Source organism: Colias croceus, chromosome 16 (assembly GCF_905220415.1).
Source record: "Colias croceus chromosome 16, ilColCroc2.1".
In the NCBI taxonomy this organism is placed as follows: domain Eukaryota; kingdom Metazoa; phylum Arthropoda; class Insecta; order Lepidoptera; family Pieridae; genus Colias; species Colias croceus.
The window spans coordinates 5,350,063-5,368,510 of record NC_059552.1 but is presented as its reverse complement, the minus strand read 5'-3'; the positions used below and the strand labels follow the sequence as shown (position 1 = coordinate 5,368,510).

At 34.0% G+C, this 18,448-nt stretch overlaps 1 protein-coding gene across 4 annotated transcripts in view; it reads right to left on the bottom strand.

The window, feature by feature from the left end:
• LOC123698630 (bumetanide-sensitive sodium-(potassium)-chloride cotransporter) overlaps positions 1-18,448 on the bottom strand; it is a 34,658-nt gene that overhangs the window by 14,218 nt on the left and 1,992 nt on the right. The window contains exons 1-4 of one of the 4 annotated variants that reach the window (XM_045645359.1): positions 12,233-12,537; positions 3,867-4,004; positions 3,456-3,741; positions 26-97 (exon numbers count right to left, since the gene is read on the bottom strand). In XM_045645359.1, the coding sequence (XP_045501315.1) occupies positions 26-97; positions 3,456-3,741; positions 3,867-3,895 (387 nt within the window). In that variant the 5' untranslated portion in view covers positions 3,896-4,004; positions 12,233-12,537. Of the gene's footprint in view, positions 1-25; positions 98-3,455; positions 3,742-3,866; positions 4,005-6,926; positions 6,945-12,232; positions 12,538-18,448 lie in introns of those variants that run through there. The other 3 variants (XM_045645360.1, XM_045645361.1, XM_045645362.1) reach the window with 3 other exon arrangements.

Here is an 18,448-nt window from a genome sequence, read left to right as displayed (position 1 = left end):
TTAGTATTTTGTTAAAAGCTCTTACTTGAATCCATCCTAATTTGATACCGACGGCGGGTGTGGGTGATTTTGTATCTCTTTGGGTTTGTTTTTCGTCCTGAAAAGGTTTACATAATATGGAATATGCATGAAACTCAAAAATTCCATCCCTATAAATTGTTTTCATCCTAAAATAAACTACCTATCGATACATCATTAATACCTGCATTAGAAGATTTTTTTTATGTTTTTTGTGTAAACAACAATCAATATTTAATTTACAAAACCATTCGTTTGCTATTAACGGTGTGGTTTTTAAGTGAATTCGTAGGTACCTATATGTATAGATAATGTTGTTTACCATCCTTTCGATTTTAATTTGGTACTTTCAATTTTATTTTGGTAATTTTATTTAGTATTATAGGATTTATAGGCAATATTACAATTATTAGATAATTAGATATTATTGATTTATTGACTCTGGTTAGTATGGTTCATAATCAGAATAATTCAAGTATGTACCTAGGTATTGTAGCGTAAATTAGTAACAAGTTTTTCCATACTAGAAGACTCCAAATGAGAATACAAATAATAATAATCTTGATAACAAGATACATTTCAACTTGACTTATTTCCAAGTGAGTTCTTAAGATAATGTAAAGTAGGTAGGTAGGTATATATATAATGCCTTCATTCAAGTATCTCACGATTACGGCGATCATAACAATACAATTATCTCGCGTAGTGGGCTAATGTAATGCAGATGATAAAGACTAAGACCAAACGAGACAGGTGAATATGATAGACACCGTCTGTCCGTCTGTTTATAAAGTTAATAAAACATTATGGCGTACCATGACACTGAGATTTAAGTTCAAAACATTATATGTTTAGATGAGTGTAGGCCGAAAATTACTTACATCGGTTATTGTAAGAAATAATACTCTATTTTATATAGAACTTCAAACAGCAATGTTGAAAAACTAAAGAGCGTAAAAATTTTTCCTTCATTTTCAATAAATATTTACCAGGAAAGCAATTTGAAGAACAAGATTAAAATTTATACACCTAGTAGATTGTTTACAGTTGGGTAAATGTATAATTTACAAGGTTTATTACACATACATTTTATGATTTTATTCGGATGCTGTTAGTATTTGTGTATCAAGGGCATTATATTTGTTATAAATCTAAACGGAATTGGGTATGTATGATCTATGCCGCACAATATTTTTTACATTTTTACTTCAAACTCGGCATCCTGAATAATTTAGTCCTTTTTCGATAAGCTTGTTTTTAATTTTGAATATGAATTAGGTATTCTTAGTCACTTTAAGACACTTGTACGACGTCATTCTGCAGCGGTTTACTCCAGTAATCACCGGTTGCGCTCTCGGAGTAAGGCTAACGTTACGAATAAAATATGATATCTATGCCTGTTGCCATTTACAATGACGCATTCCCACGTGTCATGAATTTCCGTTCCTTCAGTAATAGTTTCGAACAGATTGGCACTGTTAGGTACTTGTTCTTTTGTATGCGTTAAAAACATATTGTGTTTTGGCATTCTTATTATTAATAATTGCCGTTTGAATTACATTGTGTAAATAAAATAAACATGTTTCTACCGTTTTCAATAATTATAAAGAGGATGACGATCGTAAAGTCTGTGCAATGTATTCTGATCTAAAATTTATTTATTCCTAGAGGTTTTTGGTTGGTAGCAAATAACATTGGAATCGTAATTTCCTTCCTTATTTTCCTTGTCTTGGAAATAGAGGCGTCTCTTCCACGCCAAACTTTAGTCATTTTTATTTACACGTTTACATATGACAAGAAGAATGAAGAATATGACTTATGAAGATTATGACACCGGATTTTTCCCTCTGTTGATACTTGAAACTTCATATTATAAAAGTAGTATAACGTAAAACGTAGTATGGTAAGGGGGATTTATACAGTACTCCAAAATTAATAATGCACATGCGAATCTTCGCTAACTGTCGTATTTCCAAAATGTATTTCATTTGACTAAACAATTTTACTAAATTATGCATGAAGAAAATGCATTTAACCGCTCTATATACATATCGTCTTCGGACGCTCCGGGAATATGACAGTTACCGAACTGTGACGAAGATTTCTATGCGCATTATCACTTTTGGAGTACTGTACCTATTTTGAGTCACATTTATGTATCACTATAAAATTACATCATAGCATTTTTTATTTATTTAAATTAAGTCTAAACTACTGTCAATCCTACAATTCATGCTCAAAATGATGTTTTAAACATGAGAACCAATTATACTTACACGATCTAAAAAAACTAAACGTTCTTTTAAATTCCGAGGGTCACTCAATTTGAAACATCATAATGATGAAATATATATGTCGTGGTCATATCGTAGATTTGATCATTTCATGAAATGAGTGGCCATTTCACGAAATGGTCGCATATCGTGAAATGGCCAACATAGTTTGATCAGATCGTTAAATCGTCAACGTTTCACGATTTGGCCATCCACATTTGGCCAGATCGTATAAAATATAAAGAGTCCATAAAATATTAAAAAAATTCAGAATAACTATATTCTAAAAACTTGTTTAATGTCATTTAAGTTAGTGCCGCGGCAGCGGCCGGCGAATGCCAGAAGCGAATCGTTTTTGCAATAGAAAACAGTTAGGTTAGGTTAGGTTAGACTTTGATAAACAACGCACGAGCCGAGCGACTCAGAGCGAGCAAAGCGAGCGTGCCGTGGCAGCGACCGGCGAGTGCCAGAAGCGGATCGCTTTTTAAAAAACAAACAATAATTGTTATAATAATATAGTAGTAGTTTCTTAAATTATTTTATTCAAGTCGCATTTTTTCTTAAATACATATAAGATATCCACATTTTCCATAGTACTCGTACCTCTTCGTCGTAAATTCTTTGCTATGACTTTCTTCATAATATTGTTATTAAACGAATTATGAAGTTTTTAACTGCGAATAATTTAATTTTCGCTAGCGGCCGCCATCTTATCACATAAACACAGAGCTTGCAGCGCCTCTACCAACGATTAATGTAACTATTTTACGATATGATCAAATAATTTTGATCATTTCATGAAAAAACCGTGCGTTAATTGGCCATATCGTGAAACGATTTCTTATCATTGATCTGCCCAAACCACATCATGATGTGGCCAAACTAAATTGGCCATTTCACGATATGCGACCATTTCGTGAAATGGCCACTCATATCATGAAATGATCAAATCTACGATATGACCACGACATATATAATGGAATATATTTTGCATAAAGATAGTCATAATAACAGTAACTATACAAGCTGTGATTTTTTATATAGCTTTAGATGAATTTTTGTTTAAAATGCCACATTTTTTAAGGCTAAAATATATCAATAGTAATGAACCGCTAGTGTATTGATTTATTATATTTTATATGCATCTAGTTACGACAAACATACCTCTTCTGTGATCAGATGATCGCCGTGAAGTTCACCAAGACTTGGCCTTTTTAAAGCTCTCTTAGAATTTCTATAATTTTCCATGCGTGGCAGCGCTTCCCTTGTCATCTGCGCCAATGACCTCTTTCTTCTCCAGCCAGCATCGTGAAGCCATGTGTCAGGTTGAGCGTTCGGATCTCCCCGTTCTACTGTCTCTACTGATGACCTTAAAGGTCTAGTTATTATAGCAGCGCCCATGTGTATACCATTCTTTTTACTTTCATTTTCCACCGGCAATACGGTGAATCTTAAACAATTGTTTTAATTTAAATACAACCCAAACAAATGCTACAATTTATTCAGATTTTTATAGTTCTTTAGTCGTTAAAATTATTTTTTTTATTCATGAACTAAAGAGAACTGCTGCTTTACCTGTTTTCCTCCATTGTCCCCATACTCATTTTACCTTGGACTAACGGAAAGTATTGAGCGTATCATTAATTTTATATAACTGTACCATAACACGGGGATTTCTTGGTTTTATCCTCACCCGCATATTCTTTGCCGACCCTGTAATAAAATTGAATGTAATTACCTAAATGTTAACTTTGGTTAGGTACCGTTTAGGAGTCCATTGAGGACAAACATTGTGACACGAGATTTATATATATTAAGATTACACTAAGTATATTAAAGCTCAAACAAAATAATGTATTTCTATAATTTAGTAGAAATGAATCGCCAAATGTAAAACACGAGAACGGCCGCGGCTCGCCGCTCGATCAATTCGACATTTTTTTTACGATTTGTTAAGGACACCTGCTAGGAAGGTGGTGAAACAATAGAACAACGTCTCAACGTCAACCTATAATATAATATATAACTAGCTGTTCCCGGCGGTTTCACCCGCATTGCTCCGCTCCCGGCTCCTCTTGGTGTTAGCGTGATGATAATTATATAACCATTAGGCTATATACTTTCTCAATAAATAGGCTATCTAACACCGAAAAAAATTTTCAAATCGGACCAGTAGCGCGTTTAAACAAACAAACTCTTCAGCTTTATAATATTAGTACCTACCTAATAGTCTATATAGTATAGCATTATGTGAACAATTTCGCTAAAGACAATGAAACTCCTAAAAATCTAATTCTAGGATAATAAACGAGTTGGGATATAATGCTCTACATTCAAAACATTCTCAAATAATGTATAAGGACCTACGATGTAGTACCTAGGTACTTTATAATATTCAAGTAAGTACCGACATCTCAATTTCTCTTCACATTTACACATATCAAATTCAATTACATATTAATGTACGTAAGTACTTCCTATGAGATAACTATTATCTAGCAATAGTTAATGATGTCGAATGTCGATAGCTGATAATATAATGATTAGGTAAGTACATTTCTATTTTTTATAAAGGTGGATATGACGGTCGGATAAAGTAAGGTCAATAAATAAACAAATGAAAAAGGTTAGGCATTTAAAAAGGCAGAAGGTTATTATAAATTACTAAATCCAAATAGGTTGAAGAAACCGTTTTGTCTCATAAATTTATCAAATAAAAATTTCTTCCAGTAAACTGGGCATTGATTAATTACGAGATGCCTGTAGTTCGTGATTTTGGTAAAAGTTAAAAAGAGCAAATGATTTCTTTGCAGCAATACTTTTCTTCAAAGTACAAATTGACAGCTAAAGTGTGGGTTTATTTTTTAAAGCCCTCTTCTTCCGTCCGTAATATTACGAATTTGTTTAATAAAGTTTTTGTTGACTAGTCATTCTATCGATGTAAATAGACCGTATTAGGTACCGGTTTAATTGGTCATCTCAATAATTACGTTTAAATATTAAAATTAATGACGAACGCTTCTAACAAGTTCGTATTAAAATATATCGTGTACATTGTACAGTACAAAAGCTCTCGCCTCTCGAGTCCGGCCCGACAAGTCCGCGAGACGCGCAGGCTTTCACGCCGGTACAATCCAGTTACGGCCGGCGCCAACTAGCGGCTATGACGGCACTTACCGCACGTTTATACCCACTGACGTTATGAACTGGCCCTAAACACGCGCTGTATACATATTTTAAACTTACAAATTCCTTTTTAACACGCTTGTATAAGTCGAATAAAGGTCAAATACAAAATATGTAAGCCGGAAATCTCAGAAAATCCCTGTAGAATGAAAAATTATTTTTTTGATTTTTCCACTTCATATTGGTTATTTTTATGGTCATAATATTATACCTATTTTATTGTAAGGCTATTGCTAATGCTACATTTATTTTGCGGTTAAATGTTATCATATTAATTATTATGTAATGCCATACCATTAATGCAGTAAGTAATTGTTGTTGTATTACGCAGATTACCTATTTTATGAATTATGATCATAGAATTGCTAATGTTACACCCGACCTATAATAGATATAATACATATTTAGGGTGTAAAAATCATTGAGATATACATATGGAGACGACACCGCCTACATCACTTATGTTCCGCTCACCATAAGCCATATGGCTTAACTGCACTCAGTCGCTTGCTCGCTTTTAAAGTGAAACGCATCAAATATGCCTTCGTGTGTGTTACGATATTGCACAAATAATACAAATAATACGGAAAAGTGCAAAGGAATAACTTTTCATCGGTAAGTAAGTACAGCTAACTAAATAATAATTTTTAAAACTTACTAAGTAGGTAGTTACAGCAAAAAAATGCGCCCCGCGCCGCGCCGCCGCGCTTGGCGCACAGATTTTGTTCGTGGTGTCTCCTCCATACGTAGTAATATTATCTCAATGGTCAAAATGGTACTCAAATTGGTAGGCCGTACAACCTACAATTTTGGGGATTCCAAAAGCTTAGTTCTTTTAAAGAGAAACTGTGCTTGTTTCTAATCTAAAACGAAAAACTATTAAGATTATTATAGAAGAATTCATAAGAATTGCCCCTTTAAAAAATCGTAGTAACTATCTACCTTGTAAAATAAACTTCGTTGGTCAGTCAGGTTTAAGTGTGCCGATGAAATGATGGCAATAATTTGTTTGATAAATCCTAAATGGGATTTTTAACACGGTCGAATGTGTACACCATTTGTAAACAAGCAAAAGAATTTCACAATAATTCCCATCAAAGGACTTGTTTGAAATACCTACTTAGTTTCACACCTATGAGACAACAATATCGTTAAACAAGCTCACATTTGAACGATTAGATCAGATTATAACGCAACACTGTTCTTGAAATTCACACGTATATTTTAATGAATTCCGTAAAAGGAGCTTCTTTATTTATTTAATACCAATACCTAGATATTAGATATTAGTTTATACTTTATAGGTACACCATGCGTCTATGTTCGTAGTTTTCCAAACAATGCAACAAACATCAGAAAACAAGCCAGATTCATTTAAAGCTGTAGGTATTTTGAAGACCACTTCATTTATAAAAATGCCATTTTACAATATAATAAGCTACAGTTTACTTTTTTTCACCACAGCGTGCGTCCCAAATTCCATACAAATCTGATAGGCCATATTATTTTGTGCTTGAACTTTCACATTTATAATACATATTTGACTTGTCCTTATTTACTTATATCCTCCTTATTTTGGTTAATTTTATTTTTCTCGTAGATATTTTATCCAATTTTAACCAAATAATTATTTTAGCGGCAGATTTACAAAAAATAATTTAAAAGCCAAACTGTATATATTTAATACGTCAATTTAAATTACTGGGTAATAATAAAAGCAAAGAATTGCTTTATTTAACGATTAATATAAACAGTACTGAATTTTTTACGACATTTCTGTTCACGTGTGTGTGATTTTATATGGAACGTTTAAATTTCTTAATTATTCTCACGTCACCGCTGATACCATCTAACTACATGGCAATTACCCAAAGCATGTGACTTGTATTAAATTCATTTAAATTATTACGAATACAATACGTCCTGCCGACCGACACCAAGTTTATCTTATCTGATAGATCTTTTATATTCGCGATGCTAACGACATGTGTTTGTATAAATGTATTTTTTGTTCATTTTTAATGTTATGTTTATTTATAATTTAATATATTATTGAGTTGATTATGAAGTTAATTATTGTAAAAAATACAACAAACGAAAATTATCTGCAATAGGTATCCCTGCTTATCTGAGCTAGTTAGGTACATATTACTATAGAACCTATGCAAGATAAAACCTACCACATACAACAAACAAATCTACATAATTCTCGTCTATTTTTATTCACGTTACTTTTACTTACTTTCTTTATCTTTATTGTAAGGATTTTCATCGTTTTATCTGTATTGTATTGTTATGTTAACATATTGCCACTACTGCACATTTCTTTTAACTCATTATCTATATATAATCTTGAATCAAGAAGGATTACCTATTGAATATGATAATTATGTGCTAACTACCACCAAAATTTGCTAGTAAGCTAATTATGAGAAAACTGTATGGTAGTGGTTAGTAGGTAGGTACAGTAAGATTCACTAAAGATGACCACGGCGCAGAAGGCGGATTTAATTTTAAATAAATAAAAAATACATTATTTAACCAACATTAAAATATTATTGTCTTAAGTCTTTTCTTCGTGTGCGTGCATTCATCTTTCCTGAATTGTACCTGTTGGTACCTACTTTAGAAACTCATTTTGTAACCAAATCTTCTCTTTTATACATATCCATTTTCTGGTAATGTTTTGAAACGAAGCTACTACCTATGTAGTTACGATTGTTTTTTCAAAATAATATCATTTACATTGATCCATATTTCTTCAGGCTGATATAGCATTCTCCATTAGTCCTCTAACGACAATCAGATAAGTAGGTAGACAGTGTTGCCACCCGCAGTTTAATCAAGTAATAGACTCCTTGCCGCGACTCCCACTGCATGAACCGCCTCATGTTACAAATTAGCCTCATGGACTCGCTTAACATATTCTTATTATTACATAATAATATGAGAAAATATTTTAATTAAATTTGAAACTGACACAAGATATAAAAAAGTCTTATTGATTTTTATATGATTTTTAAACATTAAATAAATCAGTCAATAGTGTATGATATGTATGCGACTCAATACACATCTGATTCCGTATAAATAAGCTAAAGTAAAAATGAAAAAAAAAAAATGTTTGTTATAAGGAACAAAAATTCATCGTGTCGGAAAATTTCATCTTTCTAATTATTATCAGAGTTTATGAGATACCTACAGCGCAGCTTGGTGATAGACGGACGGACAAATAAACAAAGACGGATACCAAAGTTTCACTTTTCAGTCCTGTTTTACCCTTTGGAACCTATCGTACACATTTTGAACCGTACTACAGTACTCACATCGTATCAGCGTTAAGATTGTATTTTATAAATTAAAATTATTGCGTATAGTAAGATTGAAAGATAAGAATCCATTCTCTTATGAAAAGCTAAAAGGGAACAGAATTAACTGTTTTAGCATATTTCTGAAATCGGTACGATTATATACAGGGCTATTTATATTAAGAATTGTAATCGTTAAATATACAGAATTAATAATAATCTGCCTATCACTTCGAAACTAAACAGATTAGTTTTACATGGTTGTTTATACTACAAATAAACTTTATGGTGTTTGGATTTATTTTTCCGTTACTAATTATTTTTGTGTAGACAAGTGTAAAACATATTATATTGCTAAATATAATTATATATTATATTATATTTATTTCATAGGGATATACAAATACATAGATAGGTTTCTACTAAGTACCTGCTATCTAGTAATAAAATGCTCTTTATTCTGCACTGTATCTTTCCCTCTTTTATATATTCTGATTTCTGAGGCAATACGCTATAAAGTTGACCCTGCCTCATTTCAAGATCATTCATAAAAAAAGTTTTGTCATCTCATTGAGCTCAAATGTCTGTGAATTAAATCCGTAGTGATGGCTCATTTTTAATCGAAACAGTAACGATATCCATGAATAATATTTACGGTCTTACTAACACTAGAAGTTCTCAGCAAAATGAATCACTCATTCTTTCAATACATAGCTACCTACTTGAGTTTTGAATTGATGGTTTGCCAGAATCTAACCTCTTTCATCTTTTAAACCAGCTTTAATGTTATTTTACGACTACAATGTTCATATATATTTTCAAGTATCGATTTGAACTATACATGTGTTTCAGTTTTATTGAAAAATTGAAAATTGTTTGCCGAAGATTAGTAAAATTTATTATTTTTTGCTAGATACACCAACCTACTTTTGTAAATCTATACTAATATCATAAAACTGAAGAGTTTGTTTGTTTAAACGCGCTAATAGGTAGGTAGGTAGGTATTAGGCCGATTTGAAAAATTCTTTCGGTGGTAGATAGCCTATTTATCGAGTAAGGCTTTATATCATCACGCTAAGACCAATAGGAGCGGAGCACTGCGAGTAAAACCGCGGAGCACAGCTAGTTATAAATAAATTCGTTTTAAACATTTCTGACCATTTCCTTTTTTCCACTACATATTTTATATGTCACTACCTATGATACATTACGTTAAATATTGTGATACCAACACCTTCAATTTAATATTTCAATAAATGTTATTCTATACCTAACCCCTTATTGCATGAATTATTAAGGAGATGAAATAAAAATTATTTTTTTGCAAAAAAGTGTTTATTAGACCTTACATTATGAGATCAAATTGAGAAAAAAAATTATTTACTTATATTATAGAAAATATGAAACGGCGCCATATATGGACTCGTATGCAGTGTTTGTTGTATTTTTTCTGTCATATATGGCTTCATATGCAATTAGAAAAAAGTAACTAATTAATAAAATTAAAATATATTCCGGACTAATTTCACACACTCGGTTGCTAAGCCCCAAAACAAAAGGCTTGTATCCTGAATGCTAAGTCCACTGATATACTACATATACTTTACATAAATCCTATCCTACTAATATTAAAAATGCGAAAGTTTGTGAGGGTGGATGTATACGTGTATGTGTTTGTTTGTTACTCTTTCACGCAAATACTACTGAACCGAAAAATGAAATTTAGCACACATAATATAGAGGGTAACTTGGCCTAACACATAGGATAGGTTTTATCCCGGGAATCCCACAGGAACGGGAACTATGCGGGGTTTTCTTTGAAAACGCGGGCGAGGCCACGGGCGAAATGTTAGTACTTTATATGGATATCTAAATAAAACCCAGAATCATAGCCAACTTATACTTCGTGAAATAGCTTAAAACAATTACATTTGTCATTATAACATAAAAACACGTTATATTTTTCACATAACGTGAAGGAACGAAATTGGAACAATATAGGCATAGCTGACGGACGTTCTTCTTCCAAATTGGGTAATGACTAATCCCATCAGATCGTGCAGAATCAAAGTGAAAATCTAGATGTCTTGCAGGAGATTTTCGTAGCTTTTTTGCGGCAATTGGCGAGTCAGGAATACAAAGGAGACTCCAGAGATGTTTCTAAGTTCTTGAGAGACGACCACGTCTTTTGGTAATAAGAGCTTTCCCTGACTTTCGCATTTGCTCTGAAACGGCTAATTAAAAATCATACAGTGGCTAATACTTGAGTCTGTATTTATTGATGATGATATGATATTTACATGTTTAGCATTGAGATAAAAGTGTCCAGAATCGATACTGGAACAATCAGTGAAAGTATCCTTGAATGCATACCAAGCCACATATGACATAATATAGTTTGGACGGAATGCATACGAAGCCAAATATGACAGATTTGGAAAAGTACAAAAAATCATGATTAAAGCAACAAAAACAACCAAACCAAATGTTTTGCCTTATTTTAGAAAGACTAAAGAAAGAAGTAATATTTTTTTTCATGGCTTTACTCACCGTTTTGATATTGAAATCTTAATTTGAAAATCACAGTTTTTTCCGCGCACCCAAACCGTCGCACGCGCTAGACTAAATCTATAATATATCTGATGGATAATAGTTACACTGTATAAATTAATTACATTCCAATTCTCGATGATATGCTGTTTAAGATGTAAGGTAGTTTTTTTAGATATTGTTTATAGTTAGCCTATAAAAAATTCATGAACTTCGTCGTCCATACATGGCTTTGTATGCGGTAAGGGGCTAAATATGTAGGTAGGTACAACATACAATCTAAATTCCGACTCTAAATTAGTCTTACTACTAATTAATAAAAGGTCAATTTAGGTAGTTCTGACACTACTCAACTGATTTTCAAAATTAATAAATCTATTATTTATTAACTAAGTAACTAGATCACCATATTATTTTTTAGTGGTAAGTAGGTATAAGTTTTACTTTTACCACTCCTTTTCTCTAGTTAAATTTTAATAGTGAAGGAATAGATAAATTTAATACAATTATAAGTTTAATAAATATACAGGGCGGGCATTCCATGGGGCCTGGGTTCTTAGATGCAGTTTTTTTTCCCAATATTTTCACTTTTCAGTAGGTACTTTCCCTACAGGACCAATATAAATTTCTGTCGTAAGTCTTAACTATATAATTTGAAAGGTAATGTAAAGAAGAAATAATAGAAATAAGTATATATAGTTCCAAATCATGAAAAAACCTTGAAAGAAAATAAATTACCAATATCATCATCAAAGCCACAGTAAACGGTCTATGCAATTATTAATTATTATTAATTACCTAGTAACGAAGATACCTACTAAAAAAAAAATTATTAAATTAATAAAAAACTTATTTATAATGAGTAGGTATAGGTACTATATTAATGTAACTACTTACGTTAACAGTATAAATTTCCCGAAGACCACAACACAAATTAAAAATCTTCTCACATTCTTTATTTTCACCAATTACTACAAAAAAAAATAATCTTCGAAACAACGCACTCTAACAAAAATCTTAACTCAATTTAAATTACACAATTATGATATACTAGCATATAGTGAAACAAGTTTCATGTAATACAAGTAAGTAATTAATTAATTTTATTTGATTGTTATTCGCGAGACGGAAAATTGCGAGCGGCACGTGCGTTCTGCGGTACAGCCATCGCATCTGTCTCCGAAGGCTTCACAACGCGAATATATAAACAGATCGCGCCCTTACATGATACAAACAATATTTTTTAATAACATCAATGATTAGTTCTAGTTAAGACGAGATTTCTACCAGTTCCACCGACGTTACCCGAACTTTAGTCCCGATTCCCATACATTACCATTGCCGCTTTGCTGTTTATTTTTAGGTCTACCATGAACCATCATTTATTATTATTTATATTGGAGCATTGCGATGAGAATTCAAAGTACCTACCTACCTATTGAAACGTAGATATAAATCAAAGAGTAAACGTAAAATTAATATTTATGCAGATAAATAAAAAAAGTGAAATGGGTACCTAATACCCGGGTATTGCTATTATCTATACTAAAGTATTTAGTAATATATAATTTTACTAATTAATTACCTAATTTGTAATATTCAGAATCACTTGGAATTTAAATTTAAAAAATATATTCTCGAATATTATGTTATTAAGTGAGGATACCTACTTTTTTAAAATTGAAATATGAGTTTCTACTTTCTGTTGTGTTGAAATGTTAGACACACTGACTCTTCTTCGAAGTACCTAGGTCCTACCTAGGTACCTACTACTTACCTACTTAACAAAAAAATAATTTTTGTAGTCCACGCGAGTGAAGCCCCGAACCGAAAGTTAGTAGGTACCTATACTTAATAACAAAAGCTTACCAACAATACGATACATTTTATGACTTAAATAATTGACCCAATAGTGTTGATGTATGAAAAAATAAGACTAATTACCTACGAATACTTGACCACAAAGGAAAGTCCATAGATACCTTCACTAACAACGACTTCACTAACCTATTGTGCCTATAATATGTGATTTGGTGTAGCCTTCCTATTATTCTAAAATATTGTTTGTTATATTTAAGTAAAATATGTCTAATGTCTACACTGTTGCATGGTAACGTTCAACAGGTACAAGTCCAATCGCAATAAAATAAGTTTTGAGCGGTGTGTTTTGAAGGCATAGCATGCAATAGCTTTACCGCGGCAGTCCCCGAGTGTCACACGTCTTTTTTTGGTTTTCGGTATGATTTGAATATATCCCGGTATATCAGTCAGTATTATTTGAAAATCATATCACTGCGACTCTCAATATTAGTAAGTTTTAGAATTAGGTACCCAACGAATGAACTAATGGAATTCTAAACAAATAAAATCCACAGATTGCAATTTGTAATATAAATTTAGTAAAGTAACTTCCCGAAGAACGTGCCCTACACTGCAGTAGTCTGTACCTAAGTTTTATGCAGGCGATTTTTAAACCTTTATTTTCAAACGACGCCAAGATGAAAAGAGGTTATTTCTTATGAATTGTGTTTTTGACTTCAGAATTTTCGACGGTATAAACCGATTTTGATGATTATTTTTTTAATTATAAAGCTTGCGGCTGGTTAAAAATTGTCCAGTTTTGATTAGTAAACGGCCTTATTTATTTATTTATTTATTGACACAGAATCATTCTTTGTAGGTACTTACAGTAATAATACCAAAGCATACATAGAATTTAGTAACAATATGTTAACAAAAATACAAACAAAATGGAGTTACATTCAATGTGCATCCAAGTACCTGATACAGAGGTCTAGGACAGTATTTAGGTATACTACTAGCAAAAATGTCAATTGTGGCATCGGAGGCCAGCACACGATTTAACAGATGAAGGGCCGAGTGTGTCGGAGCGGTGCCGGCCGCCTGCGTCCGCACACAGGCCTCCGCGAACAGCGGCCGGCGGCGCAGCGACACGCCGGGAGGCGGCGCCCACAACCCGCACATATACCCAAAGCGACAGGATTGTCGACGCGATTATTTAATAATAAGTAATAGTGAATTATGAGAGCAAGTTTTCGTCTCAATTCAAGTGTATTTAAGCCAACCATGCCTATTACAAAAAGAGATGGATACATGTAAGGATAATATCCGTAAAGTTTTAAATACAAATAACGAGCAAACTTTCTTTGAACCCTCTCGAGCAGTAGTGTGTATTTCTTTTCGTGAGGGCTCCATATTATTGCGTTGTATTCCAATATACTGCGTACGTAGGCCGAGTACAATACGACGACAGTTTTTCTATCCTGAAACCTCGCCGATTGCCGTACGATAAAGCCGAGGGATTTGTACGCTTTTTGACACAGAGCCTCAATATGTTCATTAAACGTTAAAGTTTTATCAAAAAGTATTCCTAAATCGCGGATGTGGTCGACTCTGCGCAGCGTTGTGCCTTCTAAGCTGTATGGATATACAATAGGTGAACGCGAGCGAGTGTATGTCATTATGTTGCATTTTGAAATATTAAATTCTAATTGATTTTCGTGGCACCAAGAAGTCAAATTTATTATGTCATTTTGTAAAGATAAGCAATCGGGATGAGATTCGATAGTTAAGAATAGTTTTAAGTCATCGGCGAACATGAGACATTGGGCTGATCTTAGTACATTAGGAAGGTCATTTACCATGACCAAGAAATGAGTAGGTCCTAAAGTGCTGCCCTGACTTACGCCAGAATGCACGGAATAGGGGAGGGGAGGGTAAACACGAACGATGGGTAATCCCGAACACAGCAATTGTACTATGTTAGAAAGAGATGGCATGATTTTGCACATCGCCATCTTGGAAGTGACGACGTGGCTAGTGCCATGCGGACACAGGAGCGCCACGGTTGTGCACAACGTTCAAGGTATGATTAATTACATTATTTCGTTCTTTTTGTTCTAATTATTGCATAAATGAAACTCAGTGTAACTTTTGAAATAATTGTAGTTCTAATACGACATTTATAGACCTAAATAGTTAGTGGTTTAAGATTTTATTACGATTATCAGATGCGGCCAAGCTAATCATAACCTAAAGTTAAAAATGATATTTTGTTGATTTACTTTGAAGGGCAATGGCGAACGAACTGAGTGGGTTAATCACGAACGTTCGGCATTGCCCCATCATAGAAAATATTGATGTGTCTGTTGCTTCACTTGTTTTGTTTAGTGTTGTTTTATAACAATAATTATGTGTTACTTGTTATAGATGCCTCGAAACTACCAACGTAAAACGGTAACAAAATATAACGTGGAAGATCTAAAAAGGGCCATTGAAGATGTTAAGAGCAAAAAGTTAACCTTAGGCAAAGCGTCTACTGTATATTCGGTGCCTAAAACCACAATATTTGACCACATGAAGAAGATGGTCATTAAACAACCAAGGTGTGGGAGAAAATCCGTCTTCTCGGATCTTCAAGAATTGGAACTAGAAAACCACATTATAAATTGCAGCAAACTGTTTTACGGATTAACCATAAATATGGTTCGTAAAATTGCATTTAGATTCGCAGAGGAGAATAAACTTCCGCATTCTTTTAACCAAACAAAGAAAATGGCCGGAAAAGATTGGTATAGGGGTTTTATGCAGAGGCACCCTAGAATATCCCTGAGAAAACCTGAGGCGACCTCACTAAATCGCATTAATTCGTTTAACGCCCCCGAAGTACAATTATTTTATAACAATTTAATAGAACTACAAAACAAACATAACTTTCAACCAGATAAAATATTCAATGTTGATGAAACTGGCATCACAAATGTGCAAAGGAATGCAAAAATTTTGGCACCAAAAGGCCAAAAACAAATCGGGCATGCGACAAGTGGTGAAAGAGGATCTACGACAACAGTGGTATGTGCATTTAGTGCAGCTGGTCAGTACATACCTCCATTTTTTATTTTTAAAAGAAAACGTATGAATGCACAGTTGTTAAAAGGAGGTAATGCAAATATGGTTGCTGCTGTGTCAGACTCGGGATGGATTAATGAGAGTCTATTTGTTGAATGGCTTCACCACTTCATTTCATACGCCAAACCTACTAAGGATGATCCTATACTCCTAGTTTTGGACAACCACGATAGCCATATCAGCCTTGATGTCTACACGTTATGTCGTGACAAAGGTATCGTTCTATTGACTCTTCCTCCACATACGTCCCACAGACTACAGCCTTTAGACTTAACATTCTACGGACCTATCAAGACAGCATATAACCGAGAGTGCCAATATTACATGGCAGAACATCCTGGAAGGGCCATAACACAATATGACGTTGTGGAATTATTCACCAGAGCTTTCAATCGATGCAGCAATCTCGAAAAAGCAGCAAGTGGTTTTAGAGCTGCCGGAATCTATCCCTTGCATCCAATCGAATTCGAAGACACACAAACTCCACCTGCACAAAATTTTGTAGTACACGTTCCTGACCCACAAGCTTCCGAAGCACCAGCTCTTGTACCTGCTCTTGAACCACCAGCCTTTGTACCAGCTCAAGTACACGTTCCTGACCCACAAGCTTCCGAAGCACAAGCTATTGTACCTGCTCTTGCACCACCAGCCTTTGTACCAGCTCAAGTACACGTTCCAGACCCACAAGCTTCCGAAGCACAAGCTCTTGTACCTGCTCTTGCACCACCAGCCTTTGTACCAGCTCAAGTACACGTTCCTGACCCACAAGCTTCCGAAGCACCAGCTCTTGTACCTGCTCTTGAACCACCAGCCTTTGTACCAGCTCAAGTACACGTTCCTGACCCACAAGCTTCCGAAGCACCAGCTCTTGTACCTGCTCTTGAACCACCAGCCTTTGTACCAGCTCAAGTACACGTTCCTGACCCACAAGCTTCCGAAGCACAAGCTATTGTACCTGCTCTTGCACCACCAGCCTTTGTACCAGCTCAAGTACACGTTCCAGACCCACAAGCTTCCGAAGCACAAGCTCTTGTACCTGCTCTTGCACCACCAGACTTTGTACCAGCTCAAGTACACGTACCTGACCCACAAGCTTCCGAAGCACAAGTTCTTGTACCTGCTCTTGAACCACCAGTGTTTGTACCAGCTAATGACATACAAGCTCCTGCACCTGTTCTGGATGTACTTGATCATAGAGCAGAAACTCCTGAAAAACATGTAGCTATTGCACTATCTGACATTGTAAACTTACCTATTATTACCCCTAAGACTACAAAGCGCAACATCAAAAAGAAACATTCCGTTATTTTAACTAGCACACCTGTCAAAGATGAACTTCAATTAAAGTACAATAAAAAAATTGCAAAACAAAAGAAAGAAGTCGATCAAAAACAAAAAATAAAAAACACATTAAAGAGACTGAAAACTGAAAAAGGTGAAGAAGCAAAACAAAAAAAAAAGACTGCTAAAAAACTAGAAACTAATAAAAAAGCTGTAATAAATTTTAAAAATGTTAAGGAGTTTTGTCTTGACAATGAGAATATAAAGAAAAGAAGAACACCAAAGAGCGCCAAAGAAAATATAGAGTATTTTTGCATTTTTTGTCATGAAAAATACGGAGATAGCCCACATGGTGAAGATTGGATCCAGTGCTATGTTTGCAAAAATTGGGCACACGAAAAATGTACAGACGGACAATCATCTTCTTATGGCTATCGTTGTGATCTTTGCCGCACAAACTGATTTAAAATTAAGGTTAAATTGTGACTAATCTGTCGTATGTGATCTCATTTTTAGGCTAGTCTGGGTCAATGGCGAACGATCGCAATTGCCCCACCAGGTGTTCGTGATTGCCCGACCAGAGTCGGGTAAACACGAACACTAAATGTTTTGTTTTTGTTTGAAAAGTTGATTTTATCAAAAGAAATTAATAATGTTCATTGTAATAGTGTAACGTATAATAATGTAACTTTCAGAATGACTGATTAAATGTAACCTATATATCGTATTTTTGGATTTATTTTAAATCTCCCTTAGGTATTCGTAATTACCCCGCCTTCCCCTAAGGATCGGAACGTAGACGTCCGAGTTGGACGTATTGGACGCGACCGTCAAAATACTTAGTTAGCGAAGTATTTTATCAACTTGGGTGTAATACCAAATTTAGAAAATTTCGATAAAAGA